The following is a 16082-nucleotide window of genomic DNA, read 5'->3' on the forward strand; positions in this document are numbered from 1 at the left end:
AGCACAGGTCAGCACAGGTCAGCACAGGTCAGCACAGGTCAGCACAGCTGCTTCTTTCCACAAGTGGTCCTGTGACCTTAATGCCAAACAGCTCAGTAGGGCCCTTTGTGGCTCTGTGCTGCTACAAGCACAGCCATACGGGTACGTGAGGAGGAGAGCAGGTCTCTGGCAATGTCCTCATACCCCCATAACTGTCTGTGGCCAGGTTACACCAATAGGAACCAGCTGGGTGTGATGACAGCATGGTACCAGGCAGGGGGTACTGAGAAGTGGGGACAGGATGGCTTTGGCAGAGGGTGGAGCTGTTTTTGTGATGGGAGACTTTGTTTTGGGTCATGACACTACAACAGAAATGGCACCCAATTGGGGTTTCTTCCCCTTGCATGTTCTTTTAATGGAAATGAAAGTGATTTTAAAATCACGAAAGGAAATACGGGTCTGTAGTTCCCCAGCTAACTTCTGCAAGCGACTGAGGGCTGGTGGGTGGGAAGTGAGTGCCCTCAGTGCGTGTGACCATGGTGACAGAGGTGAGCTGCAGGGATGTGCTTGGGCTCTCTGTTTTGGGGTTTGCTGGCTCAGGGGAGCTGAGCACAGCACCAGAGCTGGGTCAGCCTTCATCCCATCAGGACCTGGCTGTGCTGCTGTGCAAGGTGCTGTCTGCACATCTGAGCATCACGTGCCCCAAGGCGTGGGTTGCCCTCCTCCCATGTTTTCACGTTGCATGTAACAAATTAATTCTCAAACTGAGAAGTGGGTGGACGAGTAAGAGCAGCCAATTCCCATCATTAGCTTAAGGTGTGTTTTAGTTTTTTTTTAATAATATTTTTTTTGCTACCCCTTGAGGATGCGTTCTGTATGTGTACTACAGTGCCTTGTCTTTGAGACCTGTGCGGTGCTTATGCTCCTGAGGGTGCCAGGGAAGGGGAGGGTGGGCTGGGGGTTGTCAGGCTATGGGATTGCTCATATTCCCCCATGTACCACAGTGAGCTGTCTGGTGACATGACAGGAGTTATCTTTTCCCACCGCTGAGTAGAGCCAGGAGGGCACTGGGGGCTGAAACCCTCTTCCTTCCTCTTGCTTATGCAGTGCAGGCTGCTGGTGTGGTTTGTGCACAGTGCTTTATCTCACTGATAACAAAACCACGAGCATTCAGAGCTTGTTAGTGAGGAGCAGGGTGGTGATAGAGAACTGCTCGTGGAGGGTACTCTGTGTCTCTGGGGGGTGGTTGTGGATGCAGTGCTGTCCTGCAGGTTTGGCCTTGCTGGCTGCTCTGCAGATGAGTTACGGAGCAAAAGCTCCATTTGTGGTTCTTCAGAGTCCAGTTAGCAAGGCACTAAAAGGCCACTGTGTACACAGGCAGTGTTTGCTTTGTGGCTGTTCTAGATAGCCTTGTTTGAAGTTGTTCCTCTATTCACAAACCAGTGTCGTGTTGTGACCGCTCTCTGAGACACATCACTGCTGTGATGGGCTTTCTCTAAGCAGTCGTTCCCTTGCTGCAATTATACTGCCTCCTGACCTATGGATATAGGGTTTTGAGGAATGTGTGGCCTTATCTCCTCTGTAACCCCTCATCAGGTCACTGGGACAGCACAGAGATCTCCCTGAGCCAACAGGACTGCTGAGGGCTGGGTGACATCACCTTCCTCTGCCGGTGGGAAGGTCCCAGGTGTCCCCATCTGGGATGGGAGAGCTGATGATCTGTCTGCATCCTCTGGGTTCTGACAACATGTGTGCTGTTGTAGGGGCACTGCAGTCACGCCAACATCATATGTGCCTGGGAACAGCGGGCTGCGCTTGGAAAGCATCCAGGCTGGGGTCATGCTGCCTGGGCTGCACAGCTCTGAGCCGTGCACAGATAATCCTCTGTCTGCGTCTGTTGTCCCATTTCCCCTGTTCCTCCTGTGGAAAATGGGTGCTGATGGAAAAAATCCTTTTGCTGTTCTTCCAGCATGTGATCCTTGTGCTGGCAGGATGGAGCCAGCTGTGCTCTAAATGTGCTCAGCCTGTCTGAGTGCTGCCTGCTGCCAGGGTTCAGGATGAGCTGGGCAGGGATTCTGTTATACAAGCAAGATGTTTTCAAATGTAACACGGAGTCCAGCTTCAGGTCCGACTGCAATTCCTTTTCCTTTCCTGTTTGTGTTCCAGTGCTCTATAATCACTTGGGGAGCAGGCTGGTGCCTGCAAAAGCTCCCCCTGCTCCCATGTGTCCCTGCACGGTTAACAGCATTGGTCTGCCTGCCTCCTAGGAGTTTTACTGGTGCTGAGCTGGAGGGTTTGGGAAGTGGGGGCGAAGCCCATCCACAGATCAGGGAGTAAATGAGAGTGTGGAGCAGATGGGGAAAAGGGAAAATAGGTCAGGCTGCAAACACAAAGGGGTGTTCTTCATTGCAGTGACGTGCGTGGCTCCCGCTGCTCTGGCCTGCGCGTTCCAGGCGGGATCTGTGGGGATTAAAGCAGGAGGGGCTTTAGCTGGGATCTGCAGCTTGCAGGCCCCTGCAGAGAGGGGCTGCCCTGCTGGGACCTTCCTATTGCTTTTCAGTGCTCCTTTATTCTCTGGTCCTTCAGCTGTTTGGGAGTAGGGCTATCAGAGGGGTGAGAGGCTGCAGAGGGGAAGATGTGGATGTTGAGAAATGGTGTTTGGGCTGTTCTTAGTGGCAGTGCTGCTCTCACGCCCTTGTATATCCCCATGTTTCATAACAGCAGCGGGTGAGGGCAGCTCTCTTGCTGCTGCTGGGGCTCCGTGTGCACTGCTGGGCTGGTTCAGCCTGAGCCCAAGCCTGTCTTGGCCCAGAAAAATCCCCAGACTCCTTTGTTGTGCAATTGTGCTGCTCGTAACAAGCCTGAGGGCTCACCAGAGAAAGGAGAACCTTCCCGGCACTGTCCTGGGCGCTGCTGAGCAGTGCTGGTGTCCCTGCTTGTGCACACAGTGCTGGCAGCCAGCCTAGGCGCTGTGCTGTGCCCAATGCACTGAGGGTTTTGAGGGAAGTGAACGTGCTGGTGTGCTCATCTCCCTGGCTGGGAGCCCTCTTGCAGAGCAGGTGGAGGAACAAAAAGTGCCATTGGCCATCCCTTATTGCTGCTTGGCTGAGGAGTAGCCCTGACTGCTTGGGGGCTGGTCTGTCCCCCCTTCCAACACCTCACACAGTTCCTGGACTTGACAGGAAGCTTGGCAGGGAGGCACAAGGGGTGGACAAACACAAGCTCTGGCCTTCCATGGGTTTTCCATGCATGGAAGCACTTTGGGGAGCCTGGGCCTGAGGGTGTGCTGTGTGCAGTTGGCACCAGCTGGGCCATCTGCTGGTGGTGCATTCAGGAACTGACTTTGTTCTCTCTTCTCTTTGTAGTTCACTCCTTCCTCCTTTCTGCGCCCTGGACAGCTGAGCAATGTGGATCTCAATGAGGACATCCGTGAGCTGGTGAGTGGCACTGAGAGGGGATGTGACTGAGTTTCCTTACTGTGAAATAACCCATGGGGATGCTCCCAGGGCAGCAGGGTTAGCCATGGGACACTGTGAGTGCTGCTCTTTCTCCCCCATCCTGCTTGTCACATGAAGGTTACTGCATGGCCATCCTTGGGTCTCGAGTGCTGCAGCTATTGAAAGGCATTTCTGTTGCTGGTTCCAGCTGGAATACTTATGACTGGGTTGCTGTAGCATATCTTAATGCAGTGCTTTGGAGGAAAGACTGGGCCAGTTCTGGATGTAGCTGTAACGCAGGACTGGAAGAAGGGCAGTGATGCCATTGGGACCCCTCCTGCAGCCCCAATGAATGCCTTAAATCAGAGCTGGGAGAAGCTCGCGTGATCAAAGGCATTTATGAAACAGAACTTAGTTTCTACTCAAAAGCACAATCGGCTTGAAATAGCTCCTTGCTTTAAGCCAAAGGAATTTCCTGTTGCGGTGAAATGTTGCCCTCCACTGGGAGCACAGAGCTGCTGTGATTTATTAAAATAGCAGTTTGGTGCAGGCTGTGCAGAACCTCTGCCTGCCTGGTCCCTGCTCTGCTGTACCTGTGGCTGCCCATGGGACACGTCCAGCTTGGGGACGGTCCTGGAGGGCCAGGGGTGCACACACAAAGGGCTATTTGATCTGACTTAAATCTGCACTCACTGAGCAGTGGGAAACTGCCCTGGGCACTAAGACTGCTCTCTCTCTGGTCCTTCCTGTGCTTCCTGGGTGCTCACGCAGTAAAACCAGCACCAAGCCAGCATTATGGCGTGAGTATTTCTGTGTCAGTTGCTGGTTGCCCTCAGGGAGGCAGGCAGGGACCCTACCAACCTCTGTGTCTTGATCCACAGGAGACAGAGCTGCCCCGGCCGCATCCCAATGAGATTCCCCACAATGAGAAGCTCCTGTCGCTCAAGTATGAGGTATGTGCATCCCTGCTTCTTCCTCAGCTCTGCTGCTGCCAGCTGCCCTCTCTGAGGCACTGGTGAGGGATAGCTCTTGAGTGAGGTCTCAGATTGGCCCTCCCCTGGCATAGGGGTCTTTCCCAGCATTAGACACTAACAGCATCTCTCTTCTCTGAGCTAGAGCCTGGACTATGACAACAGTGAAAACCAGCTGTTCCTGGAAGAGGAAAGGAGGATAAACCATGCGGTGAGCCCTGCCATGACCTGATTATCCATTGTCCCTGCACACTGACACCATTCAACCATTGCTCCCTGTGTGCCAGGGGAATGCGGTGCTCAGCAGCAGTGCTTGAGCTGTGTGGTTTGATGGGTGTCCACCAGTTTGCAATGGGCAGGGGGACCAGCTCTGCAGGAGCCCAGTGTGGCACAGGGGAGGGATGAGGAGCTCGCCTGGGTGCCATGGTGATATTGCTGGGCAGGGTGGAACACCTGCAGTGGGGAACGTCCTATCCTGGGGACTTTGGGAGCTAGTACTGCAGCAAGGTAGAGCAGGAGAGTGTGCTGAGAGGCTTGATGGAGGCAGGCGAGCTGGGAAAGCTTGTCTTCCAGCCAGAGATCCCTCGGAGGCACAACAGCACTGGGGGTTGCCTTGAAATAGGTCAGGCTTTACCAAGCAGAGGATAAAGAAGGTTGGGACTTGACTGGGAAGGTGGCCAGGTGGGCTGGAGCCCATCTTGATGCACACTAGGGGCTGTGGATGCGGGGTTGGGCAGCAGTGGGTTCTGATGGCTGTCTGTTTGTCTGTCAGGCCTTCCGGACCGTGGAAATCAAGCGCTGGGTCATCTGTGCCATGATTGGCATCCTCACCGGCCTCGTTGCCTGCTTCATCGACATCGTGGTGGAGAACCTGGCTGGGCTGAAGTACCGTGTGGTGAAGGACAGTATCCTTGCATGGAGCTGAGGTCTCCAGCCAGGCAGGATCTGTGTTCTCTGCTCCCGGTGGCAACAAGAAGGATGTTGGAGGAGAGGGCAGCTTCCTTCTGGGCTTGGTGCACAGGTCCTGCTGCTCTCAGCACTGCTCTGAGGTGCTGCCTGCATCCAAGTGCTCCCATCGATGCACTCTGCACACCACGGCCTCAGGAGCCCCATGGTGATGCTTTGTGATGGTGGGAGGGATATTCCTGAGTTGATAGCAGCCTTTCCTTGATCCTCCTCCACAGACATCGACAAGTTCACAGAGAAAGGGGGCCTGTCTTTCTCTCTGTTACTCTGGGCCACTCTGAATGCCAGTGTGGTGATGGTGGGCTCTGTTATCGTTGCTTTTATAGAGGTGAGGGTTTGGAGGCTGCCTGTGAGGAGGTACTCCTGTAACATCCATCAGATGTGTTCCTGCTGAACTGGCCCTCTGAAGCCCAATGCCTTGGTGTTGGCTGGAAACATCTGTGCTGTAAGGTTTCTCCTTAGGTGGCAGGCTGTCAGGATGTGCTGCCTTCATTTGCAGCCCCAGCAGCCTGGGGCAGGTGAGGTGACAGAAGGGCATGCTTTAGCCTTGGATGTGGGTGCAGCTTTTGCAAACTATGTCAGTTCATGCAAGCCCTGAACTGGGCTCAGCCTCTTTGCTTTGCATGTTTGTGAGTAGGCAGGTTAGGTGCTCTAAGACACACTCAAGAGGAAGTCAGAAACTGGCAGCTGACTGGTGATGTCTGCAGGGCAAGTTGAGGCTGAGAGGGGGCAACAACCCCCTGCAGGTCAGCAGCAGTCTCCTTGTTGCTTTGCCCTTGCTCTCTGGCAAAGTTTTCCCTGGCCACCAAGTGTGATCTTTCTGCAGGGAACAACCTTATGCTCCCCTAGAACTTGCTGACTGCATCTGTTTGCCCTTTGGGGCGATGTGTCTGTGGGGGCACAGCAGGTCCCTCTCAAGAGCTTGTAAATAAGTTCTGAGCCTCCCCGAGATATGCTTGGCATAGCCTGTGCTTAGGGCCAGGGTAAGGTGGCAGCATGTCCCCAGGCTCCATCCTGTATGTGATAGGTGCTGACACCTTCCTGTTCCTCACAGCCCGTCGCTGCTGGCAGTGGCATTCCCCAGATTAAATGCTACCTCAATGGCGTGAAGATCCCACATGTTGTCCGCCTCAAGGTAAGAAGTGGGAGCTCACAGGATGAGTGCCTACTGCACGGGCCGGGCTGGAGCAAACGTGCTTCATTCCTGTACTGTAGGGCATTCCCTCTGTGTTTGTGGCAGAGATGGAGCTGGGCTCACTGTAGCAGCCTGGGCTGCTCCTGTCAGCCTCGTGATGTGCTGTGCCTCTTGCTCTGTCTTGCAGACCCTGGTGATCAAAGTCTGCGGGGTCATCCTCTCGGTGGTCGGCGGCCTGGCTGTTGGGAAGGTGATGTGCATAAAGCTCTCTCTGTTGTGCTCTGTTGGGCTGTTGTTATCTGCTGCTGGCATGTTTGCCACAGCTCAGCACCAGCCCTGCGGTGACTTCGCCGTTTTATTCCCTGCCGGTCTGGTGTGTGGCTTAGCTGAGGGCAGGAGAGCAGCAGCCTGTGTCTGCCTGTGTTTGTCACCATGAATGTCAGTTGGGGGAGCACAGGTGCCACGCTTGGACTTGGCTGACCTGCTGGGGGTGAAGACAAGGAAGGCAGTCTTTGTAAGCTTCTGTCTGCTCTGCCAGAGGGAGTGCTGGTGGGAACAGGAGCCATGTGCTAGAATGAGGATCTGGGGCTGGGGAAGAAATTGCAAGGTCTCTATTGACCAAAATCCTTTATCACTATACCTGCAGAGACAGAGCTGGTACAAGTATAGCATCCAACTTCTTTAGGGCCATTACCCAGGGATCAGCATCCAACCTTCCCCAGTTTTCCTTAGCTGTAGTAGTTCTTCCTTCCATGGTCTGACTCCACTCTCCTGCCTACAGGAAGGACCAATGATTCACTCTGGATCTGTGATTGCTGCTGGCATTTCCCAGGGAAGATCCACATCTTTGAAGAGAGACTTCAAGGTTGGTGCTCAGGGCAAGGAGTTCTGCTATAGGCTGAGCACAGAGCACAGTGCCTGGCTGGCCTTCCTGGTGTCAGAGCCCTGCCAAGTAGTGGGCTGGTGCAGCTCTGACTCCTCTGGGGAAGGTGCCATAGAAGAGGGAGCTGTGGATTCCATTTGGTGCCACCTGAATTCCCTCCTGTTGCTGCTTGTGGCACCCAAAACAGCTCTGTGGTGTTCTGCTGGTGGCAAGGGGTTGTAACTGTGTCTCCTCTGATCTCATGCCTTTGGCCATGCCTGAACCTGCCTTCACTTTTGGTATTTCAGATCTTTGAGTACTTCCGCAGAGACACAGAAAAAAGGGACTTTGTCTCAGCTGGAGCTGCTGCCGGCGTCTCTGCGGCGTTTGGTGCCCCTGTGGGTATGTGTGTCAGCTCTGATGCTGAGCAGTGCTGCCTGCATCTCTCAGGGGGCTGCTCTGGCCTGCAGGGATCTGCACGGGGCACTGCAGGAGCCTGGGCTGGGATGGCCCCTCATTTACTTCCAGGCTCAGGTTCTTGCTTGGAAGCCCAGAGGTTGGGTGTTGCATGGTAGGAATCTATAAGCTACTCAGTCTGGTGTGCTGCCAACCTCTGCCAGTTCCAGGATTGAGAAGGGGAACTGTGTCTGCTCTGTGGTTATGCCAGGGGCCTTCCTGAGAAATGCCCACCACTCCTCCATGCTGTCCTGCTCTGCCGTGCAGGTCTTGGGAAGAGAGGAGGGGGTTACCTGTCTCTGATCCTAAATGTTGTTTCCTGGGATGGAGGAGAGGCAGTGAAGAGGCTTTGCTACTAACAATACATCAAGTGTGTTGGGCTTGGTTGGTCCCTTTGCTTGATTCTGGGAGCTGTGGGGCACGTGAGCTGGGATGGATTTGGCTGCCTTGGCTGGTGCTGAGAGGTGAGAGTCTGTGGCACGTGCCTGTTGTGAGGATGTGTGTGTCTTGCACTTGCAGGGGGTGTCCTCTTCAGCTTAGAGGAAGGAGCTTCCTTCTGGAACCAGTTCCTGACATGGAGAATTGTAAGTGCTGCAAAGCAGAGGCAGTAAATTAAGACAGGCCTTAATCCAGTTAACGCAGGCTGCAATGGCACTGAGGCATCATCTTTCCTCCTGTGCCCTGAGGCTCCGTATCCTACAGCTGTGTGCCTCCTTTCATCCTTCCCTTGGGCAGCTGTGTAATGCATTGCAGAGGTCATGGCATCCCAAATTCCCTTTTAGCTCCCAGGGGCTAAATTTGAGTCTGTCTGAGTGAGGTCTCATTTCCTGAAGCTGCCAACCCCTTTTCCAAGGGAGCTGCCACAGGGCAGTGGAGAGGTGAGGAGTGAGGAGGAGTGAGTCTGTGGTTGGTGTAGCCTGCCCAGAGCGTGTCCTTGGGGAATGTGACACTTGTCCCCAGCACATCCTGGGTATCAAGTCCATGGGGGATATTTGGGGATAGTGTGGATGGAGCTGGGCTGGCTCTGTCTAGCAGTAATTATGTGCTGCATCTCTTTCTAGTTCTTTGCCTCCATGATCTCCACGTTCACTCTGAACTCTGTCCTGAGTGTTTACCACGGCAATGCTTGGGATCTGTCCAGCCCTGGGCTCATCAATTTTGGCAGGTTTGATAGTGAGGTATGCCACAGATTCTTCTGCCGGGGAAGTTAGAGGCACTCGGGTTCTGGGACTTCAGTCTCTCTTAAAATGTTGCCTGGGGCAGGCTCTGGGGTCTGGCTGGATCCCAGCTTCACCAGCATGAGTAGAAGGTGTTCCTGCAGCCCCTGCTGGGTCTAGATGCTAAGGAGCATTCAGGGCACATCCTGGGGCTGCTCCAGGAGCTCATGCTGCCACAGACAGACAGTGACTGGCAGTCAAATGTCCAGAAGATCTGAAACCCATCTCTTGTTTGCAGAAAATGGGATACACGATCCAGGAAATTCCTATCTTCATCTTTATGGGAGTAGTTGGTAAGGGAATTCTGCTCTTTCGATCCAATTAGTATGAATAATTGCCTCTGTTCTGTCTGGGCCTAAAAAGCTTCAGGATCTACTTTCCTGGGGAGAGTGGAAAATCCATTAACTCAAGAGCAGAGGCTGTTTGTGGAATTTATGGGGGTGCGAGCAGGATCCTGGGCCAGCCCTCACCCTTGTAACAAAGGAGAGAACATGTAATCTGTATCCTGCAAAATCCTCTGTGGGGTTGGGGTGTTGCAGTCATGGACAGCCCTGTGCTGCCACGTGCCCTGGGGCAGCCAGTCATGCTGAGTGTGTCATCGTTTCTCTCTGAACTTCCCCTTTTCTCTTGGGTCTTGTGTGGCTGTAGGAGAACCTGAGGCTTGCATGCTGACTCTTCCCTCCTTTCCACTCGCAGGTGGGATCCTGGGGGCTCTGTTCAATGCCCTGAATTATTGGCTAACAATGTTTCGGATCAGGTAAGAGCTTGTGGGTAGCCAAAATAATTCAAGTGAGTTGGCTGACATCTTCTGTGCTTCCTGGTTGTGATGTTCCCAGCCAAAGCCAGGCCGTAACCTCATGCATAGTGGCAGCAGCCCTTGAAAGCTGACGGATAAAGGTGCCATGTGCCTCTTGCTGCCTGCACCCAAGGCTTTGACCCACATCATCCCTCCTTTGCTATGATCCTGCTAAGTATTTATTCTTAGTGACTTGGCTGCTCAAACAAGTGCAAGTACTGTGCAAGACATGATTGCAGCATGAGAGCAATGAGAGAAAGATTGCTGCTGAGCCTATCAGAACCCACTCTGGCACAGCCATACTTGCCACCAGCATTTCAAACCCCAGAACCAGCCTTGGGATGTCAGAGAGGGGTGACCTGTGGCATCAGCAGAGCTGGTGAAGGGTCTGCAGCATCTCCCAGGGCATCACTCCTCCTGGGGTGAAGCTTACTGGGCTTGGCTCTCTGCTGCCCTCCCTCTCCTGGCACAGCCTTCCATTTCCTGCAGCCTGTAAGGCTTGCTGCATCTCACCTCTGGCAGCCTTGGGTGCTGCTGTGGCAGAGCTGAGCTCGCTGCTCTGCTCCCTTTCAGGTACATCCACAGGCCTTGCCTCCAGGTGATTGAGGCCATGCTGGTTGCGGCAGTGACGGCGGCCGTGGGCTTCGTCATGATTTACTGCTCTCGAGACTGCCAGCCCATCCAGGGGAGCTCAGTGGCCTATCCTCTGCAGGTAGGACATGCTGGTGAGCTACACCTGAGGTGAGGGATACCCTGAGGCTGAGCAGGGGAGTGAGACTCTGCTGGAGCTTGTGGCCCTGGGCCTTGCTGGTTCCCCTGCAGCCACTGCCCTCTGCTCTGTGTGGAGCTGGAGACCTTGAGTTTGCTCTGGACTCCTTGCCTTAACACCCATCTCAGAGATGTGAGCCCCACCTGGGCTGTGGTATTGCTTTGCACAGGTCTCTGTCACCAGCAGCACAGCAGCAGGAGGGAAGTGCTGTGGCATTGGTGTGCTTGCTGTGTGCAGTCCCCCCAGCTCTGCACCAACTGGAGAACGGCCGCTTGCCCTGCTGTGGGGCAGCCCATAGCTGACAATCCTAACTCTTTCTTTCCTTCCCTTCCAGCTTTTCTGTGCTGACGGAGAGTACAACTCCATGGCAACTGCCTTCTTCAACACACCTGAGAAGAGTGTTGTCAACCTCTTCCATGACCCTCCAGGTCTGTGTACCAAGTGAATGCCTCCTTGAAGAACAGTGCAGGACAGAACGTGTGCACAGTGGCTGACCTGTTCCCTTGTTGCCTGTAGGATGGGGTGGGGTATGATTAGTGTGGCTTAAAGAGGGCACGGTGAGGTCCAGAAAACCACTGTGTGGGGCTGTAGGCAGTGGCTGCTGTGGCCACCAGCTCCTGAGTACCCCTGCAGTGCTGCAAACAGGAGGCACAGGTGTTCCTCTGCTGTGGCCGTGCACCCATCAGGGCAGATGTGCTCTGAGCCTTGTGCTGCCTGCAGGGCACAGTGCTGTGCTGGGTATAACAGTGGTCTGGTTTTTCTACCAGCAAGCAAATTCTGATCTTAACAACAAAGCTGCTCCTTTCCCTGCTACCCAAGGAGATGTCAGCTCCTTTGCTGCAGCAGAGGGAGGGAGGGATGGGTGCTGTGTTTGGAGGCACCATAAGCTCAGCCAAAGGGCTCTGCCCTCAGGGCTGCCTGTGAACAAGGAGCCAGTTTTGTCTGTTTGCAAGCTGTCATTCTGATCTGTGTGGGAGCGTGACTGACCCTTGCTTGCTCTCTGAAGTCTGACTGGTTTCTTACTTAGCTGGGCTTCTTGCCCCTGAATGACTTTACCTTCTGGGTAGGTTGTGGAGGTGGATTTTGGAGTTTGGATCTGTGTGAGAAATGAAATCTGGCTTTTAGACTTCAGCTCTTGTTTCCTTTGGACCCCATGTAATGCTAAAGTGTTCTCTGCCCCCTGGAGCTGCTGCTTTGATCTCAAAGCTATTCTGGGACCAGTTTACCAGTGCCTCTGCCCACCAGACCTTGTCCTCCAGTGCTGATGGTCCCTCAGGGCTTTGCAAAGTTTGTCACGCTGCCCTGCAGGAGGGGCTACTGGCTGTTCTCCCATGGCTGTAGTGCTGTTCAGGCTGTGGGACTGGCACTGATTCCCTGTTCTCTTCCCACCCCAGGTTCCTACAACCCCATGACACTGGGCATGTTCACCCTGATGTATTTCTTCCTGGCTTGCTGGACGTATGGCCTCACGGTGTCTGCAGGGGTCTTCATCCCTTCCCTGCTGATCGGTGCTGCCTGGGGGCGGCTGTTTGGCATCTCCCTGTCCTACCTGACCAAGGGCTCGGTGAGCACTTGATGAGAAGGAGCAGTGCAGCTTCTCACTCACCTCCTTTGCTGCTGACCTGGCTGTGCACGCAGGCAGTGGGCATGGAGCTGGCTGAGAGCCTGGCACAGTGGTCTGGAGAAATGTGGGGTGGGTTGACTCCTCACTTGATGTTCTCCTGAGCAACATCTGGGTTTTTCCCTGGCCCTGACAGAGCCCTGCTGACATACGGGCTGTGCAGGCAGCTTCTGGCATGCTTTGCTCCTTCAGAAGTGGGGTTTGGGGCCAGGGCACTGCCCGTTATCTCTGTGTGCCCTGGAGCTAGCGGCTCACTCAGTCTCTTCTCTCTCCTGTGCTCAGATCTGGGCTGACCCTGGGAAGTACGCCCTGATGGGAGCTGCTGCACAGCTGGGTGAGTCGCTGAGTTGCCCACCTTGGGGGTTCGTGGCCACATCCAACTTGTGTCATAGTGAAGGTGGTGTGGGGAAAAAAATGCTCTCTGCTTCTCTGATGAAGATTTTTCCCTAGTTGGAGTGCAGCCTGTACTGTCAGGTTAAAACCCAACCTCACAACACTACCAAGTGCTGGCAGCACTGTGGTGGAAATGAGGGCTGGGCTTGTCCGGGGCAGATCCTGGGGCTGGAGGTGCCTGGGAGCTCTGGCCTCCCCTAACCTGCCCAAAACCCTGTCACTGTGTGGTTTGCTGTCACTTGGTGACTGGCTCCTGCCTGCAAAGCCAGCAGAGGGGAGCGGTGTCCCTTGGTGGGTTGGATGTGGTGCCTTTGTGAGAGTCCTGGGTTGCTCTGCAGAAACTGAAGGGCCTTGGGCACTCTCCCCTGAGCCCCTGATCCCCTCGGGTGCTTCTTGCAGGTGGGATAGTGCGGATGACGCTGAGTCTCACTGTTATCATGATGGAGGCAACAGGCAACGTCACCTATGGATTCCCCATCATGCTGGTGCTGATGACAGCAAAGATTGTGGGAGATTACTTTGTGGAGGTGAGGACTGGATGCATTCACTGTGAGCCTGGGATGGGGTGGGGGCTGTGGGTGAGAATCTGGAGTACTGCAGAGCCAGGGGAAGCTGTAGGTGAGGACTGGGGCTGCTGCAGAGCCTTGGGAGGAGACCCTGGTATCTGATGCAGAGAGGAGCTGCTGCCTGGCTGTACTCCCTTGGCATATCTCCTGATGGCATGACTCTCCTTGCAGGGGCTCTACGACATGCACATCCAGCTGCAGAGCGTGCCCTTCCTGCACTGGGAGGCTCCTGTGACATCCCATTCACTCACAGCCAGGTAGGTGGACTGAGGGTCTGACACCTCTGGGGACAGCCCTGGGGTCATGCTGCTGCCAGCCCAGCCCCTTCCCCAGCAGGGTGATATCTGTGCCCATGCCTCCCACGCTGTGGGGGCAGAGGACTGAGAGCTGTGCACTTCGGGGTGGATTTGGGGTGTGCTGCCATCTAGCTGTTTCACGCCGACCCTTCTTTGCAGGGAAGTGATGAGCACGCCCGTCACCTGCCTGCGGAGGATCGAGCGGGTGGGCACCGTTGTGGACATCCTCAGTGACACCTCCTCCAACCACAACGGCTTCCCAGTGGTGGAGAGCAACCCCAACACCACACAGGTGGGCTTGGGACTGCCTGGGGGGTTGTCTCTGCAAGAGATGGCTGTGGTGGTGGGACGTTGCTGCCCCAACCAGCCCTGCCTCATGCTGGGTGCTCTGTTGCAGGTGGCTGGGCTGCGGGGTTTGATCCTGCGCTCCCAGCTCATTGTCCTGCTGAAGCACAAGGTGAGTACACAGCAACTGTCCCAGGCATCAGGAAGCTGAGTGCTCTCCTCCAGAAGATCTGCCTACCCCATGCTTCTGGCCACTTCCCTCCCTGCCTGTGTGGGTGCCCTGGGGCTGTGCGGCTGAGTGCCTCAGTGAGCAGGGAGGTCCCTGAGGGCTCTCATTCCTCCCCAGGTTTTTGTGGAAAGGGCCAACCTGAGCCTGGTGCAGCGGCGGCTGAAGCTGAAGGATTTCCGGGACGCCTATCCCCGCTTCCCCCCCATCCAGTCCATCCACGTCTCCCAGGATGAGCGCGAGTGCATGATTGATCTGAGCGAGTTCATGAACCCCTCGCCCTACACTGTGCCGCAGGTAATGACTGCGGGCCGCTGCGCCTGTGGAGCCCACACCAGCTGGGGGCACACCATGACTGCCACGGCCCCGCTCTGCCTTGCAGGAGGCGTCTCTGCCGCGGGTGTTCAAACTTTTCCGAGCCCTGGGCCTCCGGCATTTGGTGGTTGTGAATAATCACAATGAGGTGAGGCCCTGGGGCAGCTCGTGGGGATACTGCTGTTGTCCCCACATTCTGTTCGTTAGCGCGGGGCTTAATTCTGTCCTTTCCCTGGCAGGTGGTGGGCATGGTCACCCGCAAAGACCTCGCCAGGTACCGCCTGGGGAAGGAGGGACTGGAGGAGCTGTCGCTGGCACAAACGTGACGTGGGGCAGCACGACCCAGCAGAGTTGTGCCCTGGCCCCCGGCCCCTCTGAGACCAGGACCCTATTTTGGTGGAGGCAGGGAGAGGACAGGGTTGGCTTGTGGAGGCATCACGGTGCCTGGAGCACCGACCCAGCCACACTGCCCTGTCTCTCCGTGTGTTGCTGCCTTCTCCAGTCTGCTGGCTCCCCTTCTCCTCTTCCTCACTACTTCCTCTGCTTCCCTGAGGGATCTAAATACACGGTTAGCTCTGTTAGCTCCTTGCATAGGTTCATCACGGGTTGGGTGAAGGCAGGAGTGGGCCCAGGGGAGCTGGCATGCCCTGCTGAGCTGGGCCCAGTCTTTCTGCCACAGTCTCTGCCCTCTGTCTCTGCTGCCACCCTGGGCTGTCTGGGCCTGGCCCTGGCTGAACACCCCCTATGGGGCTGGGTCAGGCTGTGTGGGGATGGGAAGTGGTGGGGCTCCTCCTGCTTCAAAGTCCCTGTCCCTTCTCCCTATGTTGCTGCCAACTGTGGGGGTGAGCCCTGTGCCACACTCCTGCAATTCTGCTCCTCTGGCTGGAGGAGTTCCCTGCCCTGCTGTGCAATAAAAGGGCTCCCATGGTTCAGCAGCTGCTGCCTCCATCTCTTTCTTGGCTCCCTCAGCTGTTTTGCCTCTAAGGGCAAGGTGTGAGGGATAGTGTGGCCATGCCTGGGCTCTAAGTGGGGAGGGGAAGAGGAGAACCCCCTTTTCCTTGAGGGGTGGTGGTCCTAGAGCATGGTCCCCTCTGACTCCTGCTCTCCTCCGAGTCCCAGAAGTGCTTCTTCAGTGATGCTGGGTCCTCAGCTGTGTTTCTGTATGTGCTGCAGTTTGGTCCAGACTGGCGCAGTAGCCTGGGTCCTGCTGGGCTGGGCCACAGGGGGAGACCAGTCTGCTTCTCCCTGGGTGAGGAGAGTTTCCAGCCCTCACATCCCCCTGGTGTAACTCCCCCTCCTCTGTCTTCCTTTGCCATCATCACTACAGGTGCTGGCCCTATCCCTGCTCCTTGCACTGCACCATGCCCTGCAGTAGCACCCTATGCTGTGCTCTGGGCTGAGAGCTGTGCAGGGCAGAGGAATGCTGGTACCTGTGGGCTTCCAACCACTTCTGTGCTGAAATAAACCCTGTTTGTACTTTTATTCTGGCATTGCCTGTCTCATGCTTCCCTCCATCTCTTTGTGCTGTTGCTGGAGCTCAGCTCCCAAGATTGGTGCTAGGGGCTGTGAGCACTGCTCTGCCTGAGAATGCCAGGGATTTGGGGTGCTTGTATGGGGGGAGTGCTGCGTGTCACAGCCCCCTGGCGAGGGGTGGGTGCCCAGAACTTCTTCCTGGGTGCTTTTCCCTTTCAAGGCCAACAAAGAGCCACTGTAATAAAGGGGGGGATGCCTTGGCTGGGCCCTGGTAACAGGGCTGGGTTCCAGCAGCAGCTAGGAGGCCATGGAGAAGGGC

The 16082-nt window shown here is 55.5% G+C and overlaps 1 protein-coding gene across 1 annotated transcript in view; it reads left to right on the forward strand.

Moving 5' to 3' along the window:
- Positions 1 to 15772, forward strand: part of CLCN7 (chloride voltage-gated channel 7) — a 17012-nt gene extending 1240 nt beyond the window's left edge. Inside the window, exons 2-25 of the mRNA XM_042828115.1 lie at positions 3345 to 3416; positions 4298 to 4369; positions 4533 to 4598; positions 5160 to 5292; positions 5572 to 5681; positions 6408 to 6488; positions 6676 to 6738; positions 7270 to 7353; positions 7659 to 7752; positions 8326 to 8390; positions 8868 to 8984; positions 9262 to 9316; positions 9720 to 9780; positions 10393 to 10531; positions 10923 to 11016; positions 11983 to 12152; positions 12492 to 12543; positions 13002 to 13129; positions 13340 to 13425; positions 13624 to 13756; positions 13862 to 13921; positions 14096 to 14272; positions 14358 to 14438; positions 14530 to 15772. Of these exons, the coding sequence (XP_042684049.1) occupies positions 3345 to 3416; positions 4298 to 4369; positions 4533 to 4598; positions 5160 to 5292; positions 5572 to 5681; positions 6408 to 6488; positions 6676 to 6738; positions 7270 to 7353; positions 7659 to 7752; positions 8326 to 8390; positions 8868 to 8984; positions 9262 to 9316; positions 9720 to 9780; positions 10393 to 10531; positions 10923 to 11016; positions 11983 to 12152; positions 12492 to 12543; positions 13002 to 13129; positions 13340 to 13425; positions 13624 to 13756; positions 13862 to 13921; positions 14096 to 14272; positions 14358 to 14438; positions 14530 to 14616 (2280 nt within the window). The 3' untranslated portion in view covers positions 14617 to 15772. The remainder of the gene's footprint in view (positions 1 to 3344; positions 3417 to 4297; positions 4370 to 4532; positions 4599 to 5159; positions 5293 to 5571; positions 5682 to 6407; positions 6489 to 6675; positions 6739 to 7269; positions 7354 to 7658; positions 7753 to 8325; positions 8391 to 8867; positions 8985 to 9261; positions 9317 to 9719; positions 9781 to 10392; positions 10532 to 10922; positions 11017 to 11982; positions 12153 to 12491; positions 12544 to 13001; positions 13130 to 13339; positions 13426 to 13623; positions 13757 to 13861; positions 13922 to 14095; positions 14273 to 14357; positions 14439 to 14529) is intronic.
- The last annotated feature ends 310 nt before the right edge of the window (positions 15773 to 16082 follow it).

Source organism: Centrocercus urophasianus, unplaced genomic scaffold (assembly GCF_019232065.1).
Source record: "Centrocercus urophasianus isolate 14NV4802_14NV808 unplaced genomic scaffold, USGS_Curo_1.0 seq_29, whole genome shotgun sequence".
In the NCBI taxonomy this organism is placed as follows: domain Eukaryota; kingdom Metazoa; phylum Chordata; class Aves; order Galliformes; family Phasianidae; genus Centrocercus; species Centrocercus urophasianus.